The sequence below is a fragment of the Onychomys torridus genome, chromosome 22 (assembly GCF_903995425.1).
Source record: "Onychomys torridus chromosome 22, mOncTor1.1, whole genome shotgun sequence".
Taxonomy (NCBI): domain Eukaryota; kingdom Metazoa; phylum Chordata; class Mammalia; order Rodentia; family Cricetidae; genus Onychomys; species Onychomys torridus.
This window is the reverse complement of record NC_050464.1, coordinates 17405174-17429491: the sequence shown is the minus strand read 5'-3', so window position 1 is coordinate 17429491 and position 24318 is coordinate 17405174. Positions and strand designations below refer to the sequence as shown.

The following is a 24318-nucleotide window of genomic DNA, read 5'->3' as shown; positions in this document are numbered from 1 at the left end:
CAGAACCCATGTAAAAAGTGAATGGACCAGCACACGCCTGTAGTCCCGGTGCTGGGAAGGTGGAGACAGGGCAGTCCCAGGGGCTCGCTAGCCAGCTTGTTCTGGTGAGTGATTGAGCTCCAGGTTCAGTGAGAGGTCCTGTCTCAAGAAATAAGGGGGCCAGGGCTGGGGAGATGGCTCAGTGGTTAAGAAAAAGCACTTGCTGCTCTCTTAAAGGACTGAAGTTCCGTTCCCAGCACCCACATCAGGTTGCTCACAAAAGCCTGTAACTCCAGCTCCAGGGAACCATCTTGTGGTCTCCGTGGGTACTCTCACACAGACACAAAACCAGTGTTTTCTCCACGAGAAAACGAGGTGGAGAGTTGTGTGGAAGACACCCAGTATCAACCCTTGGCCTCTACACACATGTCCCCACATAGCTGCATCCACGTCCACACACAGAGAAAGTACAGGTTGGGTGAGGATAGTCTTTGGGGCGGAGCAGAGCATGGAGGTGAGGGAACACAGATCTTCAATTAAATTCTCTTTTGGTTATGACATTGCCCTGCCCAGAATGGCCTGGAATTCTCCATGTAGTTAAGGCTGCATACAGTTATCAAACTTTAAGCGACACACCTGCCTCTGCCCCCAGAGTGCTGGATTACATATGTGTGTACCAGCATGTTATGATGGCTGTGAGTGTTGCCTGCAGAATGTGAATGTCGTTCTGTGGATTCTGGGGAGGGGAGGAAGAGACAAAATCAGAACAGGCATTCAAAGGGGCTAATCTCACACCTGTGTTTGAGCTAAGACTAGGAGAGGCGAGTTGGTGAGGCCAGCTGGGAGGGTGTGCTTATGTCTGTGGGAGGCAGAAGGGCCACAGACAGATGTGGGCAGTGGTAGCCGAGGAGGTGATGATTGTGTAGACTTGAGGCAGCTGTTGGGGGTTGTGGACAGAAGGCTGAGAGGGAGCGAGGATCTCCGCTTTTCCTCATGGCTGCCTGAGGCAGAGTGGAACCTGGGAAATCTGTGGGGCAAAGGAGAATCGGAAGGAAAGTGAGTGTCTTCACACTGCCTGTGTGTGTGTGTGTGTGTGTGTGTGTGTGTGTGTGTGTCTGTCTGTCTGTCTATGCGTGCATGTACGTGTGTCCATGGCTGTGCATTCACATGTGTGTGAAGCCAGAGGTTGATGAGAGTCTTTCTTAACTGCTCTTACTTTCTTATTTTTTTGAGACAGGGCCTCTCCTGGGACCCCTGGTTCTGGTCAGTGAGCTCCAGGGACCCTCCTGTCTCTGCCTTTCCAGTGTTGGGATTGTGTACCACCATGCCTGAGTTTTTCACGTGGATTATTTGGAATTGAACTCAGGTCCTAATGCTTGTACAGCAAGCACTTAGCAGCTGAGCTTTGGCCATTTTGCGGAGAATTAAGAGGCCAGATGTTAGGGCTTGTGGGGCACTCGGAGTGCTGAGATGACAGAGCAATCTCGCAGGTGATTGTTTATCAGGTGAAAACAGCTTGATTAATGCACACACATTGCTCTTCATGCATGGTCTGCTTTTCAGAATTTTCAATTTTTTTCTGTTTTTTTTTTTGAGATGGGTTTCCTGTTCTCTAGTCCATGCTGGCCTCCAGTTCACCGTGTAGCTAAGGATGACATTGAAACGCCTGATGCTCCTGCTTCCACATCTCAAGTACTGGGATTGTATGTGTGTGCTACTGTTCTGGCTTAGAGGTCTGCTTATTTTATTTTATTTTTTTGAGCTGAGCTTGAACTCATGATATGTGCACATTGCTAAGCAAGCATTCTATCAGTGTGCTGTATCCCCACATCTGCTCTTGTAGTATGTATGCATGCATGTTTTAATATACTTATTTAGTTAAAAACTTAAAGTTATAGTTTATTTACTTTGTGTGTGTGCATGGTGTGTGTGTGGGTACACACGAGGGGAGGTTGGAGGACAGTTTGGAAGAATGGCCTCCTTCAACCACCTGGAATTGAACTCAGGAGCGAGGCTTGGTGACAAGCACCTTGATCCGCTGAGCCATCTCATCACCCATTGTGGGGTTTTGTTTTTCATTTTTTGTGAGACTTGCGTGTAGCCCCCACTAGCCTCGTGCTCTCTGTGTATTTGAGATGACTTTGACTCCTTTTTTTTTTTATCTGTGTGTGAGGGTGCGGGCATAGGAGCCACGGTGTGCACGTGGAGCCCATTCTCTGCTTCACTCCTGATGTGGCTGGCGAGGCTTGAGCCCAGGTTGTTAGGTCTGCATGACAAGCATTTCTACCCACTGAGCCACCCTGCCTGGCCTGGCACTCGAGCTCCATCTGCCTCTGTCTCCAGCTGTGCCCTGCCCAACCTTGGTCTCTTGGTCCTCCACGTGCTAGAAAAACTGGCATGCATTGCCAATTTTAGCCTTTCTCCCAGGTTGTAATTTATATTTCCACTTTTTTGAGGGGGAGTTTGAGACCATCTTTCTCTGTAGCCCAGGCTAGCCTTTAACTTGCAGTACTCTTCCTACCTCAGCCTTCCAGGTGCAGGAATAACTAACTTATAGCCATGCACCACCAGTGCCTATCTCCACACCTGTTTTTGTTTATAAAAAGTTTGTTGTTGTTAGAGGCATTGAGGATTGAACCCAGTACGTTGTGCTTGCTATGCAAGACCTCTACCACTGAGCCAGGCCACAGCCCTTCCTTCACTAGAAGATTCTAAGAAGGCATTCTACCACACCCCAGCCCCTCACTGCGGGACTCTAGGCAGGGGCTCTACCACTGAGCTACACCCCAGTCCCTCACTGGGGGATTCTAGGCAAGTGCTCTACCACTGAGCCACACCTCAGCCCCTCACTGGGGGATTCTAGGCAGGTGCTCTACCACTGAGCCACACCCCAGCCCCTCACTGGGGGATTCTAGGCAGGGGCTCTACCACAGAGCCACACCCCAGCCCCTCACTGGAGGATTCTAGGCAGGTGCTCTACCACTGAACCACACCCCCAGCCCCTCACTGGGGGATTCTAGGCAGGGGCTCTACCACAGAGCCACACCCCAGCCCCTCACTGGGGGATTCTAGGCAGGGGCTCTACCACTGAACCACACCCCCAGCCCCTCACTGGGGGATTCTAGGCAGGTGCTCTACCACTGAGCCACACCCCAGCCCCTCACTGGGGGATTCTAGGCAGGTGCTCTACCACTGAGCCGCACCCCAGCCCCTCACTGGGGGATTCTAGGCAGGTGCTCTACCACTGAACCACTTGAGCTGTTACTGGAATGCAGTTACTCCTGTTAGTTTATAAACTTTTTTTGTCTCATGGCAGCAGATTTGTAACTGGAACAATCTGAAATATTTGCTTTTGGTGTTGGCAGGAGGTTTCCTATTTCTCCTAATCCTGGACAGTCATGGGAACTGTGGTACCCTTGAGCAGCTGCAGGGCCTCCTGTATCCCAGGTTGGCTTCTAACTACAGATCCCGCTGCATAGTTGGGCACTATTGGAGCAGCTTCTTTAGTTCAAGCAGCTTGCTACCGGTTTTCTGTTTGTTTGTTTGTTTTTTCTTTGCTATCTTTTGTTCTGTGTTAAGTGTAGAACTCAGGGCCTTGTGTATGATAGGCAGATGCTCTACCTCTCAGCTCTTGGGTATGCCTGTCATACCAGTCCTTGGGGGCGGAGGCAGGAAGATTAGGACTTCAAAGCCCTCTGCTTCATAGTAAGTTGCAGACCAGTCGGGTCACTGGGTCTGACCCACTGCACAAGAGTAAAATAGGAGGATTGTAGGTCTGCAATCACAGGACGATTGTAACCCTCAGGTGACACCCAACACCCGGGTGGCTTGTTTTTTCTGAAGGTCAGGGATGGGGTGTGTGTGTTGACAGGGAATCGCTGTAATGAGTTGATCAGGCCCCTGTTACTGAAGCCCCACCCGGCTAGTAGCAGCTGTGCCCAGTAATGAATGATCTTGAACAACAGAGGTAGTGGCATTGGCTTGGTTTGGTGTGAGTTTGACCTTCTAAAAGTGTTAGACATTTCAGGTAAGTGCTCTGTCACCGAGATGTGTCTGTAGCAGTGTGTGTTGTGGTAAAGAGATGGAAAAACACTTTTAGGTTGTGTGTGTGTGAGAGAGAGACAGAGACACTGACTGGGGGTACACGTGCCTGGGTGTGGATGGGGAAGTTAGACTAGGATGTCAGGTGTCTTCTGACACTGCTCTCTGCTGCATTTACTCCCTTGAGACAGGGCCATTGACCGAATGGGGAGCTTGTGTCTTCCAGCCAGCCGGCTCCCAGGAGCTCTGCATCGCCAGTGTCTGCCCCCAGTGCTGGGGTTACTGACGTGCACAGCCGTGCACAGCTCTTTTTTTTTTTTTTTCTTGTGGCGCTAAGGATCGAACCCAGGGCCTTGCGTTTGCTAAGGCAAGCGCTCTGCCACTGAGCTAAATCCCCAACCCCCACTCACAGCTTTTTTACAAGAGTGTTAGGGGTTCAAACTTTGGTCCTCACGGTTGCAGAGCAATTGTTCTCACCTAACTAACCATTTCTTCAGCCTCAGGTGATACTTTATTTTGTATTTATTAAGTAGGAAACTGATACTTTCTTACTTTAGAAAATGTGAAAAAGTGACAGCTGAGGATAGGTATGTTTCACCAGCAGATTGCATGCTTAACATATGAGTATCTGGGTTTTATTCTCAGTACCAATTTTTAAAAATTATTTTGGCCTCCGGCAGTGGCACATGACTTTAATCCCAGCACTTGGGAGACAGAGCCAGGTGGATCTCTGTGAGTTCGAGGCCAGCCTGGTCTACAGAGCGAGATCCAGGATAGACACCAAAACTATACAGAGAAATCCTGTCTCCAAAAAAACAAAACAAAACAAAAAACAAAAACAAAACAAAACAAAAAGAAAAAAAATATATATATAAAATGGATGTTTTTTGTTTTTTGTTTGTTTTTTTTTTGAGACAAGATTTCTCTATATAGCCTTGTCTGTCCTGGAACTCACTCTGTAGACCAGGTTGGCCTTGAACTCAGAGATCTTCCTGCCCTCTGCCTCCTGGGTGCCGGGATTGAAAGTGTGCACCAGCACTGCCTGGCTTGTATGGGTGTTTTGCCTGCATGTATCTGCACCGTGTGCATGCCCAGTTCCCATAGAGACCAGAAAAGGGCATTGAATCCCTTGCAACTATCAGTTACAGATAGTTGTGAGCTGCCATGTGGGTGCTGGGAATCAAACCTGGGACCTCTGGAAGAGCAGCCGGTGCTCCGAACCTCTCTTCAGTCCCTTCAGCGCCCACTTTTAATTTTGTGGTTTAGTTTGGTGTGGTCTGGTGTTAGGGTTGAAAGCCAGGGCTGTGTGCATGGTAGGCAGTGCCTTACACTGTTGAAAAAAAATTCCTTTTTTGGGGGGTGGGGTTCGAGACAAGGCTTCTGTGTGTTGTTTTGCACCTTTCCTGGATCTCTCTCTGTAGACCAGGCTGGCCTCGAACTCACAGAGATCCGCATGGCTCTGCCTCCCGAGTGCTGGGATTAAAGGCACCACTACTGCCTGGCAATATTCCATTCTTATTTATTGTATGTGTATGTATGCTTTGTGTGTGCACAGATGTGAGGTCAGAGGATGGCTTGCAGGAATCTGCTCTCTCACTCACTCACTCACTCTCTCTCACCCCCCCCCCCATGTGGATCTCAGGGATCAAACTTGGGTCTTCTCAACAGCCCCCATTTTTTTAAGTCAGATTTTCTAATAAGAGAATTTTCTTCGTTAGATTTGTACTCAGGATCTGACTTGGAGAGGCTTTCCCAGCCTCTGAGATATCTTTCAGGTCTCTGTCTGCTGACTGTAACTGTCAGCTGGTTGGGTGTGGAGTTTCAGACCCATGTTTCTTGGAAAGTACCAGAACTCAGAGAGCCAGCTTAGCAAACAGCTTTCAGGATGAAGTGGGCAGGGTTGGCTGCACGTGGGAGCTCAGGCCTATAATCCCAGCTCTTAGGAGGCTGAAGCAGGAGGATTGTCTAGAGTTCCAGGCCGGCCTGACTGTAGAGCCAGACTGTCTTATAAAACAAGGGGCTAGAGATGCTCGGCTGTTAAGAGTACCTGCTGCTTTTCCAGAGGATCTGGTTCCTAGCCCAGCTCACAGCTACCTGTAATTCCAGCTCCAGGGGTGTCTGAAGCCTCTGCAGGTACCTGAACTCATCGTGGCACACAATTAGAAACACATAATAAAATTGTAAAAGAACTAGACGTCATGAGTCATGCCTATAACATCACTTGGAGTCAAAACAAGAGAATTGATTGGATTTCCAGGTCAGTTTGGGCTATGAGGCCAGATCCTGTCTTTAAAAAACCTATATTAGGGCTGGTGGTACTTAGTTCAGTGGCAGCCTTGGGTGCCATCTCCAGTATTAAAAGAACTTCCCACACTGTAGGGTGCTTATATTGTTTCCAGATTGAGGCTTTTCCCCACAGCCAATTAGTGTAATTTCCATAATTAAGAATAGCCCCTACGTTAACAGCCTAAAAGCAAGATTCTAAAACATCAGAAGCGAACTTCTGCCCTCCGGGGTTCTCCCATTGTGCTGTAAGCCTGTATTTAAGACCTCCTCCCTCCTTCAATAAACGGCATTTGGCATTAAAAAAAAAAAAAAGAATAGCCCCTAAATGGCCCTACCATTAGGTGCTGAAACAAATTAGGTTTTTGAAGAGCAGCTTGGTGCTGGCTGGGCTGTGGTAGAGAATGGGCACATCGACACTGGGCACAGTGTGCGTGATGCAGGGTTCCAGCTGCTGGGCATGTCTAGGCTTTGGCTCAAAGGCCAGGCCCTAGAGTAGGTGGGTCTCCCCTATATTTTTACCATATTTTTAGTATGTGCGTGTGTCACGGCTTGTGGGTGAGGGTCAGAGGGCAACCTGCAGGAGTCCTTTTCTATCATGTGGGTCCTGGGGATAAAACTCAAGAGCCAGGGCTGGAGAGATGGCTCAGAGGTTGGGAGCACCGACTGCTCTGCCAGAGGTCCTGAGTTCAATTCCCAGCAACCACATGGTGGCTCACAACCATCTGTAATGAGATCTGGCACCCTCTTCTGTGTACATAATAAATAAATACATCTTTAAAAAAAACAGAAAAAGAAAACTCAAGAGCCAGGCTTAGTGGTACTTCCCTACCCACCTGTTCAGCCATCTCACTAGCCCTCTCTCCCCTCATTGGTCCTGGGGTTTCAGACCCTCTTTGTTGAAGGACATTTGAGGTTCTGTTGTGTCATGTTGGAGTCAGTGGCAGCTGTCCCCTCAAAGAGACTGACTCTAGGACATGCAGGTCTGCTGGATTGATTGTGGCTTCTGGGCTAAAGAGGACAGGAGGGTGGCATCACTGCCTTGTGACAGTGTGGGCCAGAGGGCTCAGTGGAGTAGAAAGATTCGCATGCTTGCTCAGCCAGACACCAGCAGAATCAATGGCTGGAAGCTGGGAACGGCTTGGGATCTTCTGGAACTTGCTAGAGTCAACTGTGGCTGGGCATGAGGTCCCAAAGATGGAAAGCTTGTTATGAGGGGGGCCTGGCCAGCTGTGGTTGTGGTGGTGGATCTGTGGCCTCACACCTTCATGGAAAGCTGGAACCAGCATCACTGATTGTGCCCTTGGATGTAGTGCAGAGCTCTGTGAGTTGGTTGATCTGGGGATGGACAGACATGTTGGAACATACCTGTGAGCCGATGATGCTGTAGGCCCTGGCTGCCTAAGCCATGAGTGACATCTTGGGAGTCATAGGCTCTGAAATCAACCGTCTGGTTTATGTGTAGGCTAGGTTATAGGCACTTTTAATTGTAGATTCTGAGCTGAGCCAGCCTCGCTCAGAGCACCCCAGGTCTCATCCCAGGCAGTTTCTGGGCCTTTGTTGGAGGCCTTGATGGCTTGGTGGCAGCCTGGCACCCAGAATTAGGCTCATGTTCTCACAGGCCTGGTTCACTGCCTGTGTTTGCATGCTGTGGTCTCCCTTCCCTTTGCCACTTGAAGGATGTGCAGGTGAGTAAACAGTAGAAAAGGCCAAAGCCTGCGTCTGCAGGCTGCTTTAAGCCTGGTGCTGGGTGGACACCTAGAAGTTAAGTGTTGGTTGGCTTGTTGGAAGCATCCTCTCATGTAACCCAGGCTGGCTTTGAACTTCTGACCCTCCTGTGTTCCACTACATCCATCTGTGTTTTTGTGTTGTGTGTCAGGTACACTCTCCTGTGAGGGTGCATATGGAGACCAGAAATGGATGTCACGGTGTCTTACTTCTTTCCCCCACCTTATTTTTTGAGGCAATGTCTCTCCCTGAACCTGGAGCTCTCCTCTGTCTCATTTCAGTTAGGCTGGCTGGCCAGCTGAATCTGCCTTTTGTGCCCCTCCAGGCCTGGGTTCTGGGCACACTGTTTTGCATGGATTCTGGGCATCTGAACTCAAGTCCTCTTGTGTGCATTGCAAACACTTCACCCACTGAGCCATTGTGACAGCCCTTAAAGTAACATAACATAACTTTTCTTTTTTCTTTTCTTGTCTTCTCTTTCTCTCTCTCTCTCTCTTTTCTTTTTCTTTTTCTTTTTTTCCACAGTCCCTATATAGTCCAGGCCAATCTTGAACTCACATTCTTCCTGCCTCGGCCTCCAACGTGCTGGGCTTTACAGGCATCTGTCACCACACCAGACCAGGGTGTGTGTGTGTGGGTGCTCTATACTGCATGACTTAGTTCCTATGAAAATCACTTAACGTAAATGTCAACATCTCCATGTTCTAAACGAATGCACGCACACTGAGTGAGTAGGGCTTCTAGAGACTTCAGAGCCTCTGCCTCTGTTTTGTCCCTTCTAGGACCATGGCCTTGGCCCTCTGGAAGCTTTGAAGGGTCACAGAGTCTAGAAGCTCCAGTGTCTGTTGCCATATGACTGAGCAGGTTTCAGTTCCCACCTGAGAAACCGGGAGGAGCTTGGCGTGAGCTTGGGGAGCTGGTTCAGTTCAGGGGCCAAGAGCTGGTGCAGGTGTGAGAACACAGAACTGTGCCCTGGCAGGTCTCTCGTGAGACAGCTGTGGGCACATCGTGATGTCACTGCCTGATGTCTCCAGCTGTTTTAAGATCGTGTGCATGGAATCATGCCTGCTGGGTGCTGGCCCTATGCTGTGAACAGGGCACTGGGCTGTTGTTGTCTGGTGGGGTAGGAAGACACAGGGCAGGATTATGCCTGTGTGTGTTCCCGTTCAGTAGGGTTCTGGTTGGGATGTGTGGGGGGTCAGAGCTCATGTGACACTGGGAGATTCTAGGCAGGCAGTCTACCACAGAGCCCCACCCCCTTAATCACACAAGTTGAGCATGAAGGATGTAAGTATCTGGAGAAGATGGAGTGGAAGGAGGAGCAGAATGTCTCTGGGGGTAAACAGAAGCCAGTTAGCTGCGGAGCAAAGCACAGTACAGGCAGGGCTGTGGGGACAGCCAAGGGACACTTTAGTTTCTTACCTAGGGTTTCTTGTGGTCAGCGATAGTCCCTCAGCTGCTTGTTTTGTTTTGGGATTGGTTTTGTGTGGTATATGCACATGTGTGCATGTGTGCATGCAGAGGTCAGAGGAGGATTAGGGTGTCTTGTTTTCATTTTCCACCATACTGTTAGGAGACAGGGACTCTTCCTGAGCCTGAAGCTTGCTGTTTGGGCCAGACTGGTCCTGACTGGGGTTACAGATACAGGTAGCCTGCCCAGCTCTTCTGTGGGTTCTGTGGGTTTAAACCTGGATCCTTAGATTATATAGCAAACTGTTCCTATCCATGACCCATTCATTACCTGTGTGTAAGTCCCACCTAAGCTCCTGCCCCAGGGTGTCCTGGAGTCCTTGTTCCTGGGCCTCGGAACATCTGAGAGGACAGTGCGGCAGGTGTTACTCCACCTCACAGCTGTAGGGCTCTCACACAAAGGTACAGAGGGTCATCATGGCCTTCTCCACAAAGACTTGGGGTGACTCACAAATACACTGAGTCCCAGGGGCATGGCTCAGCAGTAGAGCATCTGCTGAGAATTCCTCATTTATGACTGGGAGGTGTGGCTCAGCAATAGAGCAGATAGGAGCAAGGATGTGTGGCGTGTGCAGGTCTTACATTCCGTTCCCTCGTGTGGAGAAAGGAAGGAAGGAAAACTCTGAGCTGAAAGTGGTTGAATCAGAAGGTGATGACTGGGTAGCGATCAGCACGCCCCTTTCACTCTGCTCCCTATTCTGGAGTGTTTGCTGAAGTAGGGGTAAATAAATGGAATGTCTTTTAACTACCCTGTCTGCTGGAGCAGAGATGGGGGTCAAGAGTTGGTTCGTGGTACTCTGAGGGTGGTATAGGAAAGTTGGTTTTAGCTGCCTGACTAGGCTCCCGATGCGTGTAAGTAACTGCTGTGTCTTATTCCCAGGTTCCCTGGAGGTGCTGGGCAATGAACCTGAGCCTGCAACCCAGAGTGGTCTGAAGTCTTCAGGGAAAGCAGAAGATGGCCATGGCCCCAAGCTCGTCTCTGCCACAGGTGTTCCCTAGCCCTGTGGTGGTGGCTGTGTGGGAATGGCAGGATGGGCTTGGCACTTGGCACCCCTACAGTGCCACTGTCTGCTCCTTCATTGAGCAACAGTTTGCCCAGCAGAAGGGCCAGCGTTTTGGACTAGGGAGCCTGGCCCACAGCATCCCTTTAGGCCAAGCTGACCCCTCACTGGCCCCTTACATCATCGACCTCCCCAGCTGGACTCAGTTCCGCCAGGATACTGGTAAGACCCTTCTGCCTCTGGCACACTGCTTGGCTTTGGGCCGGCTACCGTGATAGGTTTTAGGTTATGGTTGTGACTGACACACCTTCCATCCCTACCTGCTCTTGGCATGAACACACCTGATAGAAGGGTCCTGTAATCAATAATAGCTTCCAGGGCTGGGAGTGCTTGCTACCTAGCATACAAGAAGCTCTGGGTTCTAGCCTAGCACTGCATAGACCCAGCAGTAGTGGCAGATGTGCTGGGAACTCACGCGGAGGCGCTCCTGGCTCCTTCCTCCTTCATCAGGATGGCTGACGTGGATTTAGGGTGCCATGGTAGTTGACAGAGTCTTGGGGAGCTTGCCTGTGAGCTTGCCTTGGGAGGCTGCAGATGGAGGATTTATAAGAGTTTGGGACTAAACTGTCTCAAGGGGAGGGAAAAGAAAAAGCCTTATTGAGTGTGAGCCGTGTTTGACAAGGAAGCTGCTAGCCTCTCTTGCCGTAGAGGGTGAGCCCTTGCTCTGTGACTTGGTCCTTTGGTGCTCTTTGCCTTGTGAGCCTCTGTCCCCCACAGTGAAATCTGGACAGAGTAGAGTGCCAGTCCCTGAGTCAGATAGCAGTGTGACCATACACCTACAATGATGACGTTGAATTACTGGGGGGCGGGGGGGGGGGGGCGGGAGCGGGGCTGAGGCTGGGGATGTAGCTTAGTGGTAGAACACATCCCTGGAATGTATGAGGTCCCTGGGGTCCATCTTCAGCAACACAGACACGCACAGACATGGAGACATACATAAGCAGACATAGATGCACACATAGACGTACATGAACCTCAGACATACCATACATATACCACAGACACATGCAGACAATAGGTGCATATACAGACATGTACAGACATATACACAGACACCAACATACTCAAACATGACACACACACACCCTGGACAGACCACTGTTAAACACCTTCCATAGACAGATGCACACACACAGGCACACGAGCCACAGATGTATGCACACATGGATACACACGCATGTCCACAGAAAGGTGGGTGTGGTGGTGTACTCCTGTAGTGTCAGTGTGTGAAGTAGCAGGAGTGTTTTTACTTATGAGTCTTGATCCTTCTCCACAGGCACCATGAGGTCTGTGCGCAGGCACCTGTTCTCACAGAATTCTGCCCCAGGCCAGGGCATCATCTGGGAGTGGCTGGGTGATGACGGATCTTGGATAGCCTATGAAGCTAGTGTCTGTGACTATCTGGAGCAGCAGGTCGCCCGGGGCGTCCAGGTCGTGGACTTGGCCCCGCTGGGCTATAACTACACAGTCAACTATGCCACCCTAACACAGACCAACAAGACGTCCAGCTTCTGCCGGAGTGTGCGACGCCAGGTGGGGCCGGTGTACCCGGTGACTTCAATCATCGCACCCCCAGGCCACTCGGGACTCGTCTGCTCTTGCCAACAGTGCCTCCATGGTAGTGGGACTGGCCCTGTGTCAGGTCGCTACCGCCACTCCATGACCAACCTGCCTGCATATCCTGCCCCCCAAGCACCCCACCGGACCGCCACTGTTTTTGGGGCCCACCAGGCCTTTGCCCCATACAATAAACCTTCGCTGTCTGGGGCCAGGTCTGCACCCAGGCTGAACACCACCAACCCCTGGGGCACAGCCCCTCCCGTTCCTGGCGTCCAGTCCGTGTTTCACCCCAGCCTCTCCCGCCTGGGCCCACAGCTCCTGCCCAGAGGACCGTCCGCCTCCAGTGGAGCCAGGTACCTCCAGTGCGAACTTCACTTTTACCCATGTGGAAAGCCTCTCCCTCAGCCTTGCACCTACATGCCTGCTTGTCCCTGGGGTGTTGTCCTTGCAAGTCCACATGTGTGCTGAGGCTCCTTGGTTTTCCAGTATGGCACCCCATGGAGCTGCCAAGCCATGGCACTTTGATCGCTGAGTCCTGGTAGCCTGAGGTCAGCAATCTTTCATTTTTGTAAATTTTTTAAATTTTAAATAACAGGGTCTCGTGTAGGTCAGATTGGCCTAAAAATTCCCTATATAGAGAGGATGATCTCAAACTTCTGGTCCTCCTGTCTTTCTCTACCTCTCATGTGCTAGCGGATCAAACCCAAGGCTTTGTGCCTACCAGGCAAGCAGTTCACCAACTAACCACAGCCCCAACTCTTTGTTTTTTCAAAACAGACTCATTCTGTAGCCCAGGCTGACCCAGAACTCATTATGTAGCTGGGGCTGTCCTTGAACTTGGAACAAGCTTTCTGCCGCAGCCTCGGTGCTGGGATGGTAGGCCATAGGAGCATTACCCACTGCTCAACAATCATTTCATTCTCGGGTGGTAAGGTACAGTAGACCTTTGCCAGGGCTTGTGGACTGCCTGAGGGGCTCTGCACCCTGAGGACGCTTTAACATTCCTGTTTTCTTTCTTTCTTTCTTTTTTTTTTTTTTTGAGATGAGGTTTCTCAGTAGTTTTGGAGCCTGTCCTGGATCTTGCTCTGGAGACCAGGCTTGCCTCGAACTCGCAGAGATTTCGCCTGGCTCTGCCTCCCTAGTGCTGGGATTAAAGGCGTGCTTCACCACTGCCTGGCTTGTTTGGTTTTTTGAGACAGGGTTTCTCTATATAGCCCTGGTTGTCCTGGAACTTGCTCTAGACCATGCTGGCCTCGAACTCACAGAGATCGATACATCTGACCCTTCCTCCCAAGTGCTGAGATTAAAGGTGTGCGCCACTGCTGCCCAATTGAGGACTCTTTGAATAAATGAGTACTCGCTGACTCGTGCCAAGTGCCAGGCAGTGCAGATATGAGGTGGAAACAGCATCTGTACCTGTAACCCTGAGCCCACAGTTTAGTTCAGAGGAGCCCAGGGGCGTAGAAAGGTGGAGGGGGTAGGGTATAGCTCCTGAGAAAGATGGTGACGTCAGAGGCCGACCACACCAGGTGGTGTGTTTCTAGTTCATTGTGTGGTGGTTGGTTTTGTTTTCATATGTGTTGGTACTTTGCCTATATGTATGTCTGCGTCCATGCATGCCTGGTGCCAGAAGATGATGTCAGATCCCCTAGAACTGGAGTTACAGATGGTTGTGAGCCACCATGTGGGGGCTGAGGATTGAACCTGGGTCCTATGGAAGAGCAGACAGTGCTTTTAACCACTGAGCCATGTCTCCAGCCCCCAAGTCAGGTAGTATTTTTAAAAATTATATTATTACCTTTTCTTTGGGTGAGTGGGTGTAGGTATCACAGTGCTTGTGCAGAGTTGGAGGAAAACTCGTGTGCGTTGGTTCTTTCCTGCCACGTGGGTCTGGATTGAGCTCGGGTCATCAGGCTTGATGGCTGTCTCCTTTACCCACTGAACCATGTCACTGGCTCTGGTGTTTTATGCTTTTCTTTATTATGTTTTGTTTTTAGAAAAAAAAAATCTCCCTTTGTATTCCGGGCTGGCCTGAATTCTTCCTCCTCCTATTTCCTCCTCCTGTGTGTTAGGCAATCCATCCCCAGCACCTCCACCCAAGGGGCAGCGGAGTGCGGGCATACACAGGTATCTTACAGAAGCTAGTAGTGTTCTCTAAAACCCACTTAAACATGAGCTGCCAGGTCTGTGTTACCTGGGGAAGTTTTCTTCTTCGTGGGTGTGACATGGGCAGGGGTAGACATCAGGGATGTCTGCCTAGAGTCTTCAGATGGGGACCTGCAGATGCGGCTCAGTGCTAGAATGCTGCCTAGAATCCTCTATGCTGGGGCAAGGCTCAGTGGGAGAGCACCTGCCTAGAATCCCTCAGTGAGGGGCTGGTGTGTGACTCAGTGATAGAGCACCTGCCTAGAATCCCACAGTGAGGGGCTGGTGTGTGACTCAGTGATAGAGCACCTGCCTAGAATCCCTAGTGAGGGGCTGGGGTGTGGCTCTGTGGTAGAGCCCCTGCCTAGAATCCCCTAGTGAGGGGCTGGAGTGTGGCTCAGTGATAGAGCACCTGCCTAGAATCCCCCAGTGAGGGGCTGGGGTGTGGCTCAGTGGTAGAGCACCTGCCTAGAATCCCCCAGTGAGGGGCTGGGGTGTGGCTCAGTGGTAGAGCCCCTGCCTAGAATCCCCCAGTGAGGGGCTGGGGTGTGGCTCAGCAGTATACTGTCTGCCCAGCTTGATGCCTGGGTGCCTGCCAGCACCCGTTTAGAAAAGCAGTTGCGTGGGGCACGTAGAGCAGCATTGAAGCTGGCCTGAGTGTGCAGGGAGCAGGGCCTGCTAGACCAGGGAGAGTAGAGGGCCAGGAACAGGTCTTCCAGGGTGTCTTCTCTAGAGCTGGGTATGTGTATCTCTTCTGGGAATTGGGAGTCCAGACAAGTGTCACTGTCCCTTTGCAGGCTCTCACATGGACATGAACCTGCGGGGCTCCATGGGTGTCCTCTCTCATGTCACTCACCCTTAGTGTGTGGGGTCGGTCTTTGAGGGAATGGGGTCCTGTGAGCAGCCTGGAGCACCGAAGCCGAGGGTCAGCCTTGTTAGGAGTTAGTCTGAGGTATACCACCCTCTTTTCCTGTCTTCCCTCTCCTCTTTGCTTCTCTTCCTTCCCGCTCTTTTTCTCCCCACCCTCCCCCAAGCAGTGTCTCACTCTTTAGCCTGGAACTGACTGTGGAGCTCAGGCTGTCCTCAGACTCTGACTCCCTCAGCTCATGAGTGGCCGGAGTATAGTGAGCCTCCACGTCCTGGGGGGCGAGGGGGATGGGACGACTCGGGCGAGTCAGATTTAGTAAGTCTTGGATCTTTCCTCCTAGTGTGGGACTCCTGTTGGTTGGGGTCTCTCCCCATTTGCAGGCATGTAGACACTGCTAGGACCCTGGCAGGCCAGGGGTGTGATGGAGGAGGTCACTGGGCCAGCTTGTTGCTGCTGGACAAGCGTTGCCTGTCACTACTTGCCCAGTGGCAGGAGCCAGGAGGAACTGGGCCAGCCTGCCGTGTTGGTTGGGCAGCCTCAGAGCAAGCTGGCTGCCTTGGGCACAAGTCACTGTGTGCATCCATGTTTCCTCAGGCTTTTCAGGAGCTGGGAAGGGTGTCCTTTCACTTTCAGGGACCTATCCAGTCTGAACAAGCAAGTGTTCACTCATATCTCTTTAAATTAGAAAAAAAAAATTACATGGCCGGGCTGTGGTGGCGCACATCCCAGCACTGGGGAGACAGAGCAGCCAGGCAGATCTCTGTAAATTCGAGGCCAGCCTGGGCTACAGAGCGAGATTCAGGACAGGCACCAAACTACACAGAGAAACCTTGTCTTGAAAAACCAAAAAAAAAAAAAAAAAAAGAAAGAAAGAAAAAAGAAAAAAAATTACATGTATGTATTGTATGTGTGGGAGGGTTGGTGTGTGCTTGTGAAGGTCAGAACAGCCTACTGGAGTCAGTTCTGTTTCCACCAAGGAGATCCTGGGAATTGCACTCAGGTCCTCAGGCTTGGTGGCATGTGGCCAGCCTTCCATACGTAATTTATTCTGTGGCCTTCCTCAAGCACTCTGCTTGGATGGGTTATAGAGCCATGGGCTTAACTAACCCCCTGATCTCTTCCCCAGCCGGCACTGGAGAAATGCAAACATTTGGCCCCTTTTTCTCCCCAGGGGCTGTGGTACCAGGTCTCCGAGGCAAGGGAGAGTCAGCAGCATTGGGTGAGAGTTTGCAGTCCCCTGACTGAGCCAGCGATGGCCCAGGCTTTTGTGAAGTCTCCTACCCTTCTTCTGTTTTTGTTTTTACAACATGTGTGGTTTCCTGTCCCTTTGCTCAGTCTAGGTGAGACTAGCCGTTCCCCCTGGGAACAGCACTGCAGACAAAGCTGTGTCGTTTGTAACTGAGCTTCTGGATATCACTGCGTTTCCTCGGAGCTGACGTTTTATTCCTTTAGGCATCCAAACGAGCTCGCTCTCAGGAAGGTGCTGGAACACTTTCCAGAATGTATCATGCTCACACCCATCTCTGTAACGCAGGGTGGGACAACTTGCTTAGTGTTTTTTGATGGAGGGTGGTGACAAGGGCTGGCAGCTTAGAAACATTAGCCAGGTGTATCCAGCCTGTGCCCCACAGGCTTCATCTAGCTGAGGATAGCCATGAATGTGGCCTCACACATGATTTTAAACTTAGGTAAGACGAAAATGTGTGTGTGTGTGGGTGCACACGTGTGTGTGCTGTGGACATAATGAACATGCACATAAAAGCCAGAGGTCAACCTGGGGTGTCCTACCTCAGGACCTGCCCACCTTGTTTTTAAAAAAGATTTTGAAATTATGTGTATATGACATGTAGGTGTGTGTGCATGTCTGAGGAGGCCAGAAAAAGGTGTTGGATTACCTGGGAATGGAGTTACAGATGGTTGTGAGCCATCACATGGGTACTGGGAATCAAATCTGGGTCCTCTGGAAGCCAGTGCTCCTTTTTTTTTAGTTTTTCAAGACAGGGTTTCTCTGTGTAGCTTTGCACCTTTCCTGGATCTCGCTCTGTCAACCAGGCTGGCCTCGAACTCACAGAAATCCGCCTGGCTCTGCCTCCCGAGTGCTGGGGTTAAAGGCGTGCGCCACCACCGCCCAGCGCCAGTGCTCTTAACCATCTTTCCAGCCCTTGATATAGTTTTTATATTAGTTTTGTTCCTGTATTGTGTGTGTGTGCATAAGTGTGTACTTGCTTACCACACTGTAGGTGGGGAGCTAAGAGGACGGACGGCTCGTGGAAGGCTCTCCTTCCATCATGTGGGTACTAAGGATCAATTCAGGTCCTCAGACTTGCAGCATGTGCCTTTGCCCACTAAAGCCATCTCACCCTGCCTGTCACGACCACCCTCTCCCCTCCCCCCCTCCTTTTTTTTTTTTTTGAGACGGGGTTTTGCTGTGTAGCCCGATGCCTTGGACTGTGTGTAGCTCAATTTGCCTTGAACTCACGATCCTCTTTAGTCTCCTGACTTCAGGGCTTACAGGCATGAGCCGCCGCCCCAGCAGCATCTGCCCTGTTCTTGCTGCCTCTCTGAGGGCCTCTTCTCACACCACTGCTGCCCTGGGAGTCTGGCCGCCGCCGCTGCCGCCTGTGTGATTAAAACTTTGGGTACAGGCTCTGCCTCACTCCTGTCCTTGCTGTGGGTCTTTGGATCAGCCGGCATCCCGGGCTCTCTTGTCCTCTTTGAAATTAGAACATTGTATGTTGCAGGTCCAGAATTTTTCTTCATTAAAATTTATTTTACCTTTTTTTTTTTTTGGTTTTGTGAGACTGGGTTTCTCAGTGTAACAGTCCTGGCTTTTGTAGAACTTGCTCTGTACACCAGGCTGGCCTCGAACCTGCAGAGATCCACCTGCCTTTGCCTCTCCAGTGCTGGGATTAAAGGTGTGTGCTTGTATGTCTGTATGGGGGTATTGGATCCTGGAGTTACAGATAGATGTGAGCCGCCATGTTGTTGCTGGGACTTGAACTCAGGACCTCTGGAAGAGCAGTTGGTACTCTTAACCTCTGAGCCATCTCTCCGGCCACCAAACCAGCCTTCTTTTTGGGCTGAGAGTAGAGGGGACAGGAAGCCCCTCCACACCTTTTTTATTTTTATTTTTTTTGGTTTTCTGAGACAGGGTTTCTCTAGGTAACAGTCCTGGCTGTCCTGGAACTCACTCTCTAGACCAGGGCTGCGCCATTACTGCCTGGCCAGTGAAACCTCTGGTCACTCAGGCCAGCCATGGAGCACTGCTGTGTTCTAGAGCCTGTGGGAGGCCCTCCCTCAGTCCAGCTCCAGTTGGGTGTGTGACTTCCCAGCTGGATGAGGTCACCAGCTGCCTGTAGCTTCCACCCTGCAACTTCTGTGATCTGTGGCTGTCTCTGAGGCAGATCTGGGGCAGACCCTGGAGGCAGTAGCTGGTATGCCCATGGCTGTACAGGAACCAGATAGTGCCTGTCCTCTGTGCCTGAACACCTTCCAAGTTCTGGGCTGGGCCCTGAGGAGCTGCAGAGTTGAGACCACATGGGAGGTTTTGTAATTGTGACATTTCATCATCAGCATGGGCAGGGATGCTTGGAAGGGCCCAGGAGGGCCCCAGGCATGGGGAGGAGGAGGAGCTGGCAGGAACTCAGGCCAGCTGTTCTTGAAGAGCTCTGCCCCAAACCAGAAAGGCTTGCATGTGGTATTACCATGTGATCTATGGAGCCATCTCTCCAGCCCCCACCCCACCTTCTTTTTAAAGATCCACCACACCAGGCTATCTTATTTGTAGAGAACATTCAAGAAATTCAAATAAAGCCTTTTTTTTTTTTTTTCTTTTGAGATAGGGTATCTCTACGTAGTCTGTCCTGGATCTCACTCTGTAGACCAGGCTGGCCTCAAACTCACAGAGATCGATGTGCTTCTGCCTCCCAAGTGCTGGGATTAAAAAGGTGTGCGCTGCCACCACCTGACGTTATTTACTTATTTTTATTTTGGCTGTCCTGGGACTTGCTCTGTAGACCAGCTGGCCTCAGACTCACAGAGATCCGCCTGCTTCTGCCTTCCTTGTTTGTTTGTTTGTTTGTTTGTTTGTTTGTTTTGAGACAGGGTCTCTCTGTGAACTTGGAACTCACTGATTGGCTAGACTGGCTGGCCTGCAAGCCCAGAGGATACAAATTCAGGTCCTCATGCTGGCATGGCAAGAATTTACCCACTGAGCCATCCCCCCAGGTTCTGAACCTCTCAATTAACATTTTATTTTATGAGCACTGGAGCGCCACAGTGGATAACAGTCTCTGAGTTTGTGCTGTAGAATATTATTTCAAGGTGTATTACTTTTGTTTATGTTCTGGAACGTTTGTTTAATGATGCAAAGGCGTGTTTGATTAAATAAAGTTCACCTACGGTCAGAAGGCTATGTCAGCAACTAGCTGACAGGAAGTGGTAGGGAGGAGCCAGATGAGAAAGGGTTTATAAGAGGGATGAGAAGCATGGCATTTTGGAGAACTCAAGCAAGGACAGGAGGTGAGCTACTTGCTATTCAGCCTCTGAAGAGCAGAATTAATTCCACCTTAACCTTTGAATCTTGAGTTCTTTAGAGGGAGGGGTTTAGTTAAGTTCCCTTCGTAGCTTTATTATTTTTATTTATTTTTATTTTTTAAAGATTTATTTATTATGTAAAAAAGTAGTCTGCCTGCATGTGTCCCTGCAGGCCAGAAGAGGGCGCCAGATCTCATTACAGGTGGTTCTGAGCCACCATGTGGTTGCTGGGACTTGAACTCAGGACCTCTGGCAGAGCAGTCAGTGCTCTTAACCACTGCGCCATCTCTCCAGCCTCTTCTTCGTAGCTTTGAAGGAGTTGGAGCCAGAGGACGCAGATTTCCCTCCGGCTAGCGCCCTTAGGGCCTAACTGCTGCTGGTGGCTGCGGATTGCAGGTGCTGATTCAGACAGCTGGGGCTTAAAAGGCAGCAACCATTTTTAAAAAGGACAGCAAGTTTGCTTCCCAAGCATCCCAAGTTGGTCAGCTCTCAACTGCCTGTGACTCCAGCTCCCTCTTCTGGCCTCCTTAGGCTCTTGCACACGCACACACGCACGCACGCACGCACATATATAATTTAAAATAAATCTTTAACAAAACTTTAAATTTTAACTTTTGTTGCAATGCTAAGGATAGAACCCAGGGCCTTACACACAAGACAAGCACTCTATCCCCAGTATTCTCACTTCACTAAAATATCGAATCCGCCGGGTGGTGGTGGCACACGCCTTTAATCCCAGCACTTGGGAGGCAGAGCCGGGCAGAACTCTGTGAGTTCGAGGCTAGCCTGGTCTACAGAGTGAGTTCCAGGAAAGGCACCAAAACTACACAGAGAAACCCTGTCTCGAAAAACAAAACAAACAAACAAAAAACCAACTATGGGGTTGAGGATTTAGCTCAGTGGTAGAGCGCTTGCCTAGCAAGTGCAAGGCCCTGGGTTTGATCCTCAGCTCTGGGAAAAAAAAAAAATCAGACCCATAAGCTTTATTTTGAGGATTTATTTTGCTAGGAATTCCACAGAAATAGCATTGGATCTAACTGGTTGCGTGGTGTGTGACACTGGTCGTCCTGTACTGGCAGTGTGGAGCTCTGTTGCTTGTTAGAGTGGCCCGCCTCTTCTGGTACCCCAGAGCGTTCCTGTTTTGTTTTTGTTCCTGTGTGACTCTGTTGAGACAGTCTCCCCATGTAGCCTTGGCTGGCCTCTGGCTGACTCTGAACGCAGACCAGGCCGGCCTTAAAGTTCTGTCAGCTCCTCCTCTGCCTCTTGAGTGCTAGGATTACAAGTGTGTGCCGTGATGCCCAGCCAAGAAAGAGCCTTCTGTAGGTTTTTTTTTTTTGCATATATTTCTTTAGGGTGTATGGACGCCCACGTGACATAGCCCACCTGCAGGTCAGAGGACAGTTTGCAGGAACTGGTTCTCTGTTTCCACCCTCTGGTTCTGGTTCTTGATCTCAGAGCGGCCAGGCTCAGTGGTCGGAAGCTCACAGATACAGTGCTGAGCCATCTCGTTGGCCTCGATGCTCTCCATGTATGTATATGTATGAATGAATGATTCCGTTTTTTATTGGAACTTTGAAAGTGACAGAATGCCTTTTAAAAGTCACTTGAAACCTGCTTGAATGCCACCTTCTCTTCAGAGTTTCTGAAGTGCCCGAGGAAATGGCACGCGGGCCTCCACCCATAGGCAGCTGAGAAAGTGCAGCCAGAGAACCCCCGGCATGCAGATTCGCTGCTGCCCAGCCGGCTACCATCCGCTGAGTCTGCTCTCTTTTCTCCCCAAGTGCCTCCTTCCCCAGCGGTCCCTCCTCCAGCAGCCCGGGGAGTGCCCCCACCACTGTGCCCGTGCAGATGCCCAAGGCCAGCAGGGTCCAGCAGGCGCTTGCAGGTAAGTGTCCTGACAGACTGCCCCACAGGGTTAGCGGGGAGGGAATGGTGGAGATGGGACCTGGCACCCTCGGGTCCTCAGGGAAATCCTAAGGGACTCCTTGGGGATCAGTGCCGCTTTGGGGTGATAGATGTACTCCCAGGGAGCAAGTCTAGGAGCCTCTCCAGCCCTGGGGGGATGTTAGGCCTGGTGGATACTGTACTATATTGAACTATAGTTAGAGCATTTCTTTTGGCCTTAGTTAGGTCTTGTGTGTATGTGTGTTTCATGATTTATTATGTATATGTATGTGCCTGAATGTGTGTATGTTTACCACATGAGTACAGGTTCCTGAAAAGGACAGAAGAGGGCATCGGATGCCCTGGAACTAGAACCAGAGGCAGTTAAAAGCTTCCATGTGCATGCAGGGAACCAAACCTGAATCCTCTTCAAGTGTTTTAACAGCTGAGCTGCCTCTCCAGCCCCTAGGTCTTGGCATTTTGTCTTTTGATTTGTTTTGTGAGTGTGCATGTGGGGGGATCCAGAGGACCTCCTCAGGTGGTGTTCTTCAGGAGCTGTTCACCTTGGTTTATAAGATCAAATCAGTCTCTTGTTGGCCTGGGACTCTAGGGTCGTGCTAGGCTGGCTGACTCCCTAACTAGCCAGCTCCTGGAATCTGACTGTCCCTGCCTCTCCAGCCCCGGGATTACAAAGCTAGACACTGCTGGGCCTGCTTTATGAGGTGCGGGGGTGAAACTCAGAGCTTTGGGCATGTTAGGCATACACTCTACCAACTACATCCTTAGCCCTAATTTGGTCTTGTTTTGTTTGAGAGAGGGATTCCATGTAGGCCTGGAACTCTTGAGCCAGATACCTCAGCCCCTGACAGTTGTTGGGATTACAGTTTTTGTTTTGAGATAGAATCTCAGTATTGATCTTCTTGCCCAGCCTTCTGAAGCCTGTCTGGTTTGAAGTCATTTTATACCCACCTTGTACTAGGACACAGTACACCCTTAGCTCCTTTGTGTTGTATTGGTGTCCTGAATCTGGCAAACGCATTGGACAGGGTGGTAGCTGTGGCATAGACAGGTGGGACAGTCCAGAGGTACTGGGCTGTGGCTGTCCATTTCAGGAGAGCTGTGTTCAGGAAGGGTGGGTGGCTTGGCTTTTGTGGGAGAGACTGGATAGGACATGAAAAGGTCCTTTAGAGTCCAGGAAGGTGACTGGGACCGTGCATGCTGGTGCTTTATAACACCTTGTCGTGGGGGAACCTCTGAAGTCACTTGCCAGTCGTGTGGTGTATGAAGAGGAAGGAAGGCTGGAGGTAACTCAGCAGTTAGGAGCACTTGATGCTCTTGTAGAGGACCTGGGCATGGTTCCTACGCACCGGATGGCAGTTAACACCCCTCAGTAACTGAGGTCCAGGGACCCAGTGCCCTCTGGAACTAGAGGGTTGCACCACCATGCCCACCTTAGGGAGCATTGAGGATGGAACTCAGGATGTCATGCATGCTAGGTGAGCACCCTGCTAGCTGAGCCACATCCCCAGCCCAGAGGTTACTCCTTTCCAGGCATCTTCATTCTGACGGAGGCTGTTTCGTGACTGGAGTTGTAGGGCTGAGCACTGTGTTGGATGGGAAAGGAATATTGAGACTTGGTTCCTGGGGGCTGGTGGTGGTGTTCCAGGCCATGTCTCTGCGCCTCTGCAGACACACACCACACCCCCAACATAAGTGCCCAGGATGCGAGGCAGACAGGAGTGGGTCAGCACCATCCTTACCCTGTGGGGCTCACGCTAGACACGCTTGAGGGCTCCGATGGCTAGGTGCAGAGAGGGGAAATGGGGCGCAGTACAGAAGCTGAGGTGGCGATGACGTACGTGGCTGTCACCCTCAGTGTTCACAGTGATGCCTGCCTGCTGGGGGGGCACCTGCCCAGCGCCTGGGCTCTGAGGAAGCATCGCTGTGTTAGTTACTCCTTGTCGTTGTGCTGAGTACCTGGTAGGCAAGCTAAGGATGGAGGCCTTTCATCTTGGTTTATGGTCCCAGGGGGTGCAGCCCCTCGGAAGTATGGCAGCAAGGGTGTGAGGCAGCTGGTCACATGACCTACAGTCACGGGGCAGAGAGAGCTGACTGCTGGAGCTCAGCTGCCTGGCTCCTTTTTATTCAGTCCAAGACCACATGAAATGCTGCTGCCCATGGTTAGGGTAGGCCTTCCCACCTTGGTTATCCTAATCTGAAGTCTCCTCCTCCGACATGCCTATGCTTTGTCTCTCAGGTGATTTTAGATCCTGTCGGGTTGACAGTGTTAACCATCACAGGTCCATCTGTCCACTTGACACCCGAGCAGGATGCGGGTCAGTGGGTCACTGTGGAGTGTTGGGGTTCTCTGAAGGAAAGCCAGTCCATCCCTATTCCCTCCTTCTGCCGCTTGCACCCCCACTTTCTGTGGGGATCATCCTTGGAATGGGGTGGCCCTTGGCAACTGGGTGGCTCCACCCAGAAAGCCTCTCCTGTGCACTTCGGTGCCTCCTAGCGAGAGAGGCCACCACATCCCCAGCCTGCCGAAGCCCCGCCGCCCGGCCACCGCTGGCCTCTGCTCCTGTCCCCACTGTGGCTCACTGCCTAGTTGAGAGCTGTGCCCTGGCTGCCCCTCAGCCCTTCTGCAGCCGCTCTGCTGCAGGTGCCTCTCTCTGGGAGCCTGTCCTGGGAAGGAACGGCACGTGGGAGGGCTGGGCCAGCCCTGCAGGCCTGTGCCCAGGACCAGGAGAGTGCTGTCAAGGT

The 24318-nt window shown here is 51.1% G+C and overlaps 1 protein-coding gene across 6 annotated transcripts in view; it reads left to right on the top strand.

Annotated features, from left to right (window-relative positions):
- The window catches only part of Dtx2 (deltex E3 ubiquitin ligase 2), a 37156-nt gene that overhangs the window by 4597 nt on the left and 8241 nt on the right, over positions 1-24318 (top strand). For 3 of the 6 annotated variants that reach the window (XM_036172266.1, XM_036172262.1, XM_036172263.1), the window contains 4 exons: positions 10382-10724; positions 11839-12475; positions 16307-16354; positions 21453-21556. In XM_036172266.1, coding sequence (XP_036028159.1) covers positions 10457-10724; positions 11839-12475; positions 16307-16354; positions 21453-21556 — 1057 coding nt within the window. In that variant the 5' untranslated portion in view covers positions 10382-10456. Of the gene's footprint in view, positions 1-1686; positions 1713-10381; positions 10725-11838; positions 12476-16306; positions 16355-21452; positions 21557-24318 lie in introns of those variants that run through there. The other 3 variants (XM_036172267.1, XM_036172265.1, XM_036172264.1) reach the window with 2 other exon arrangements.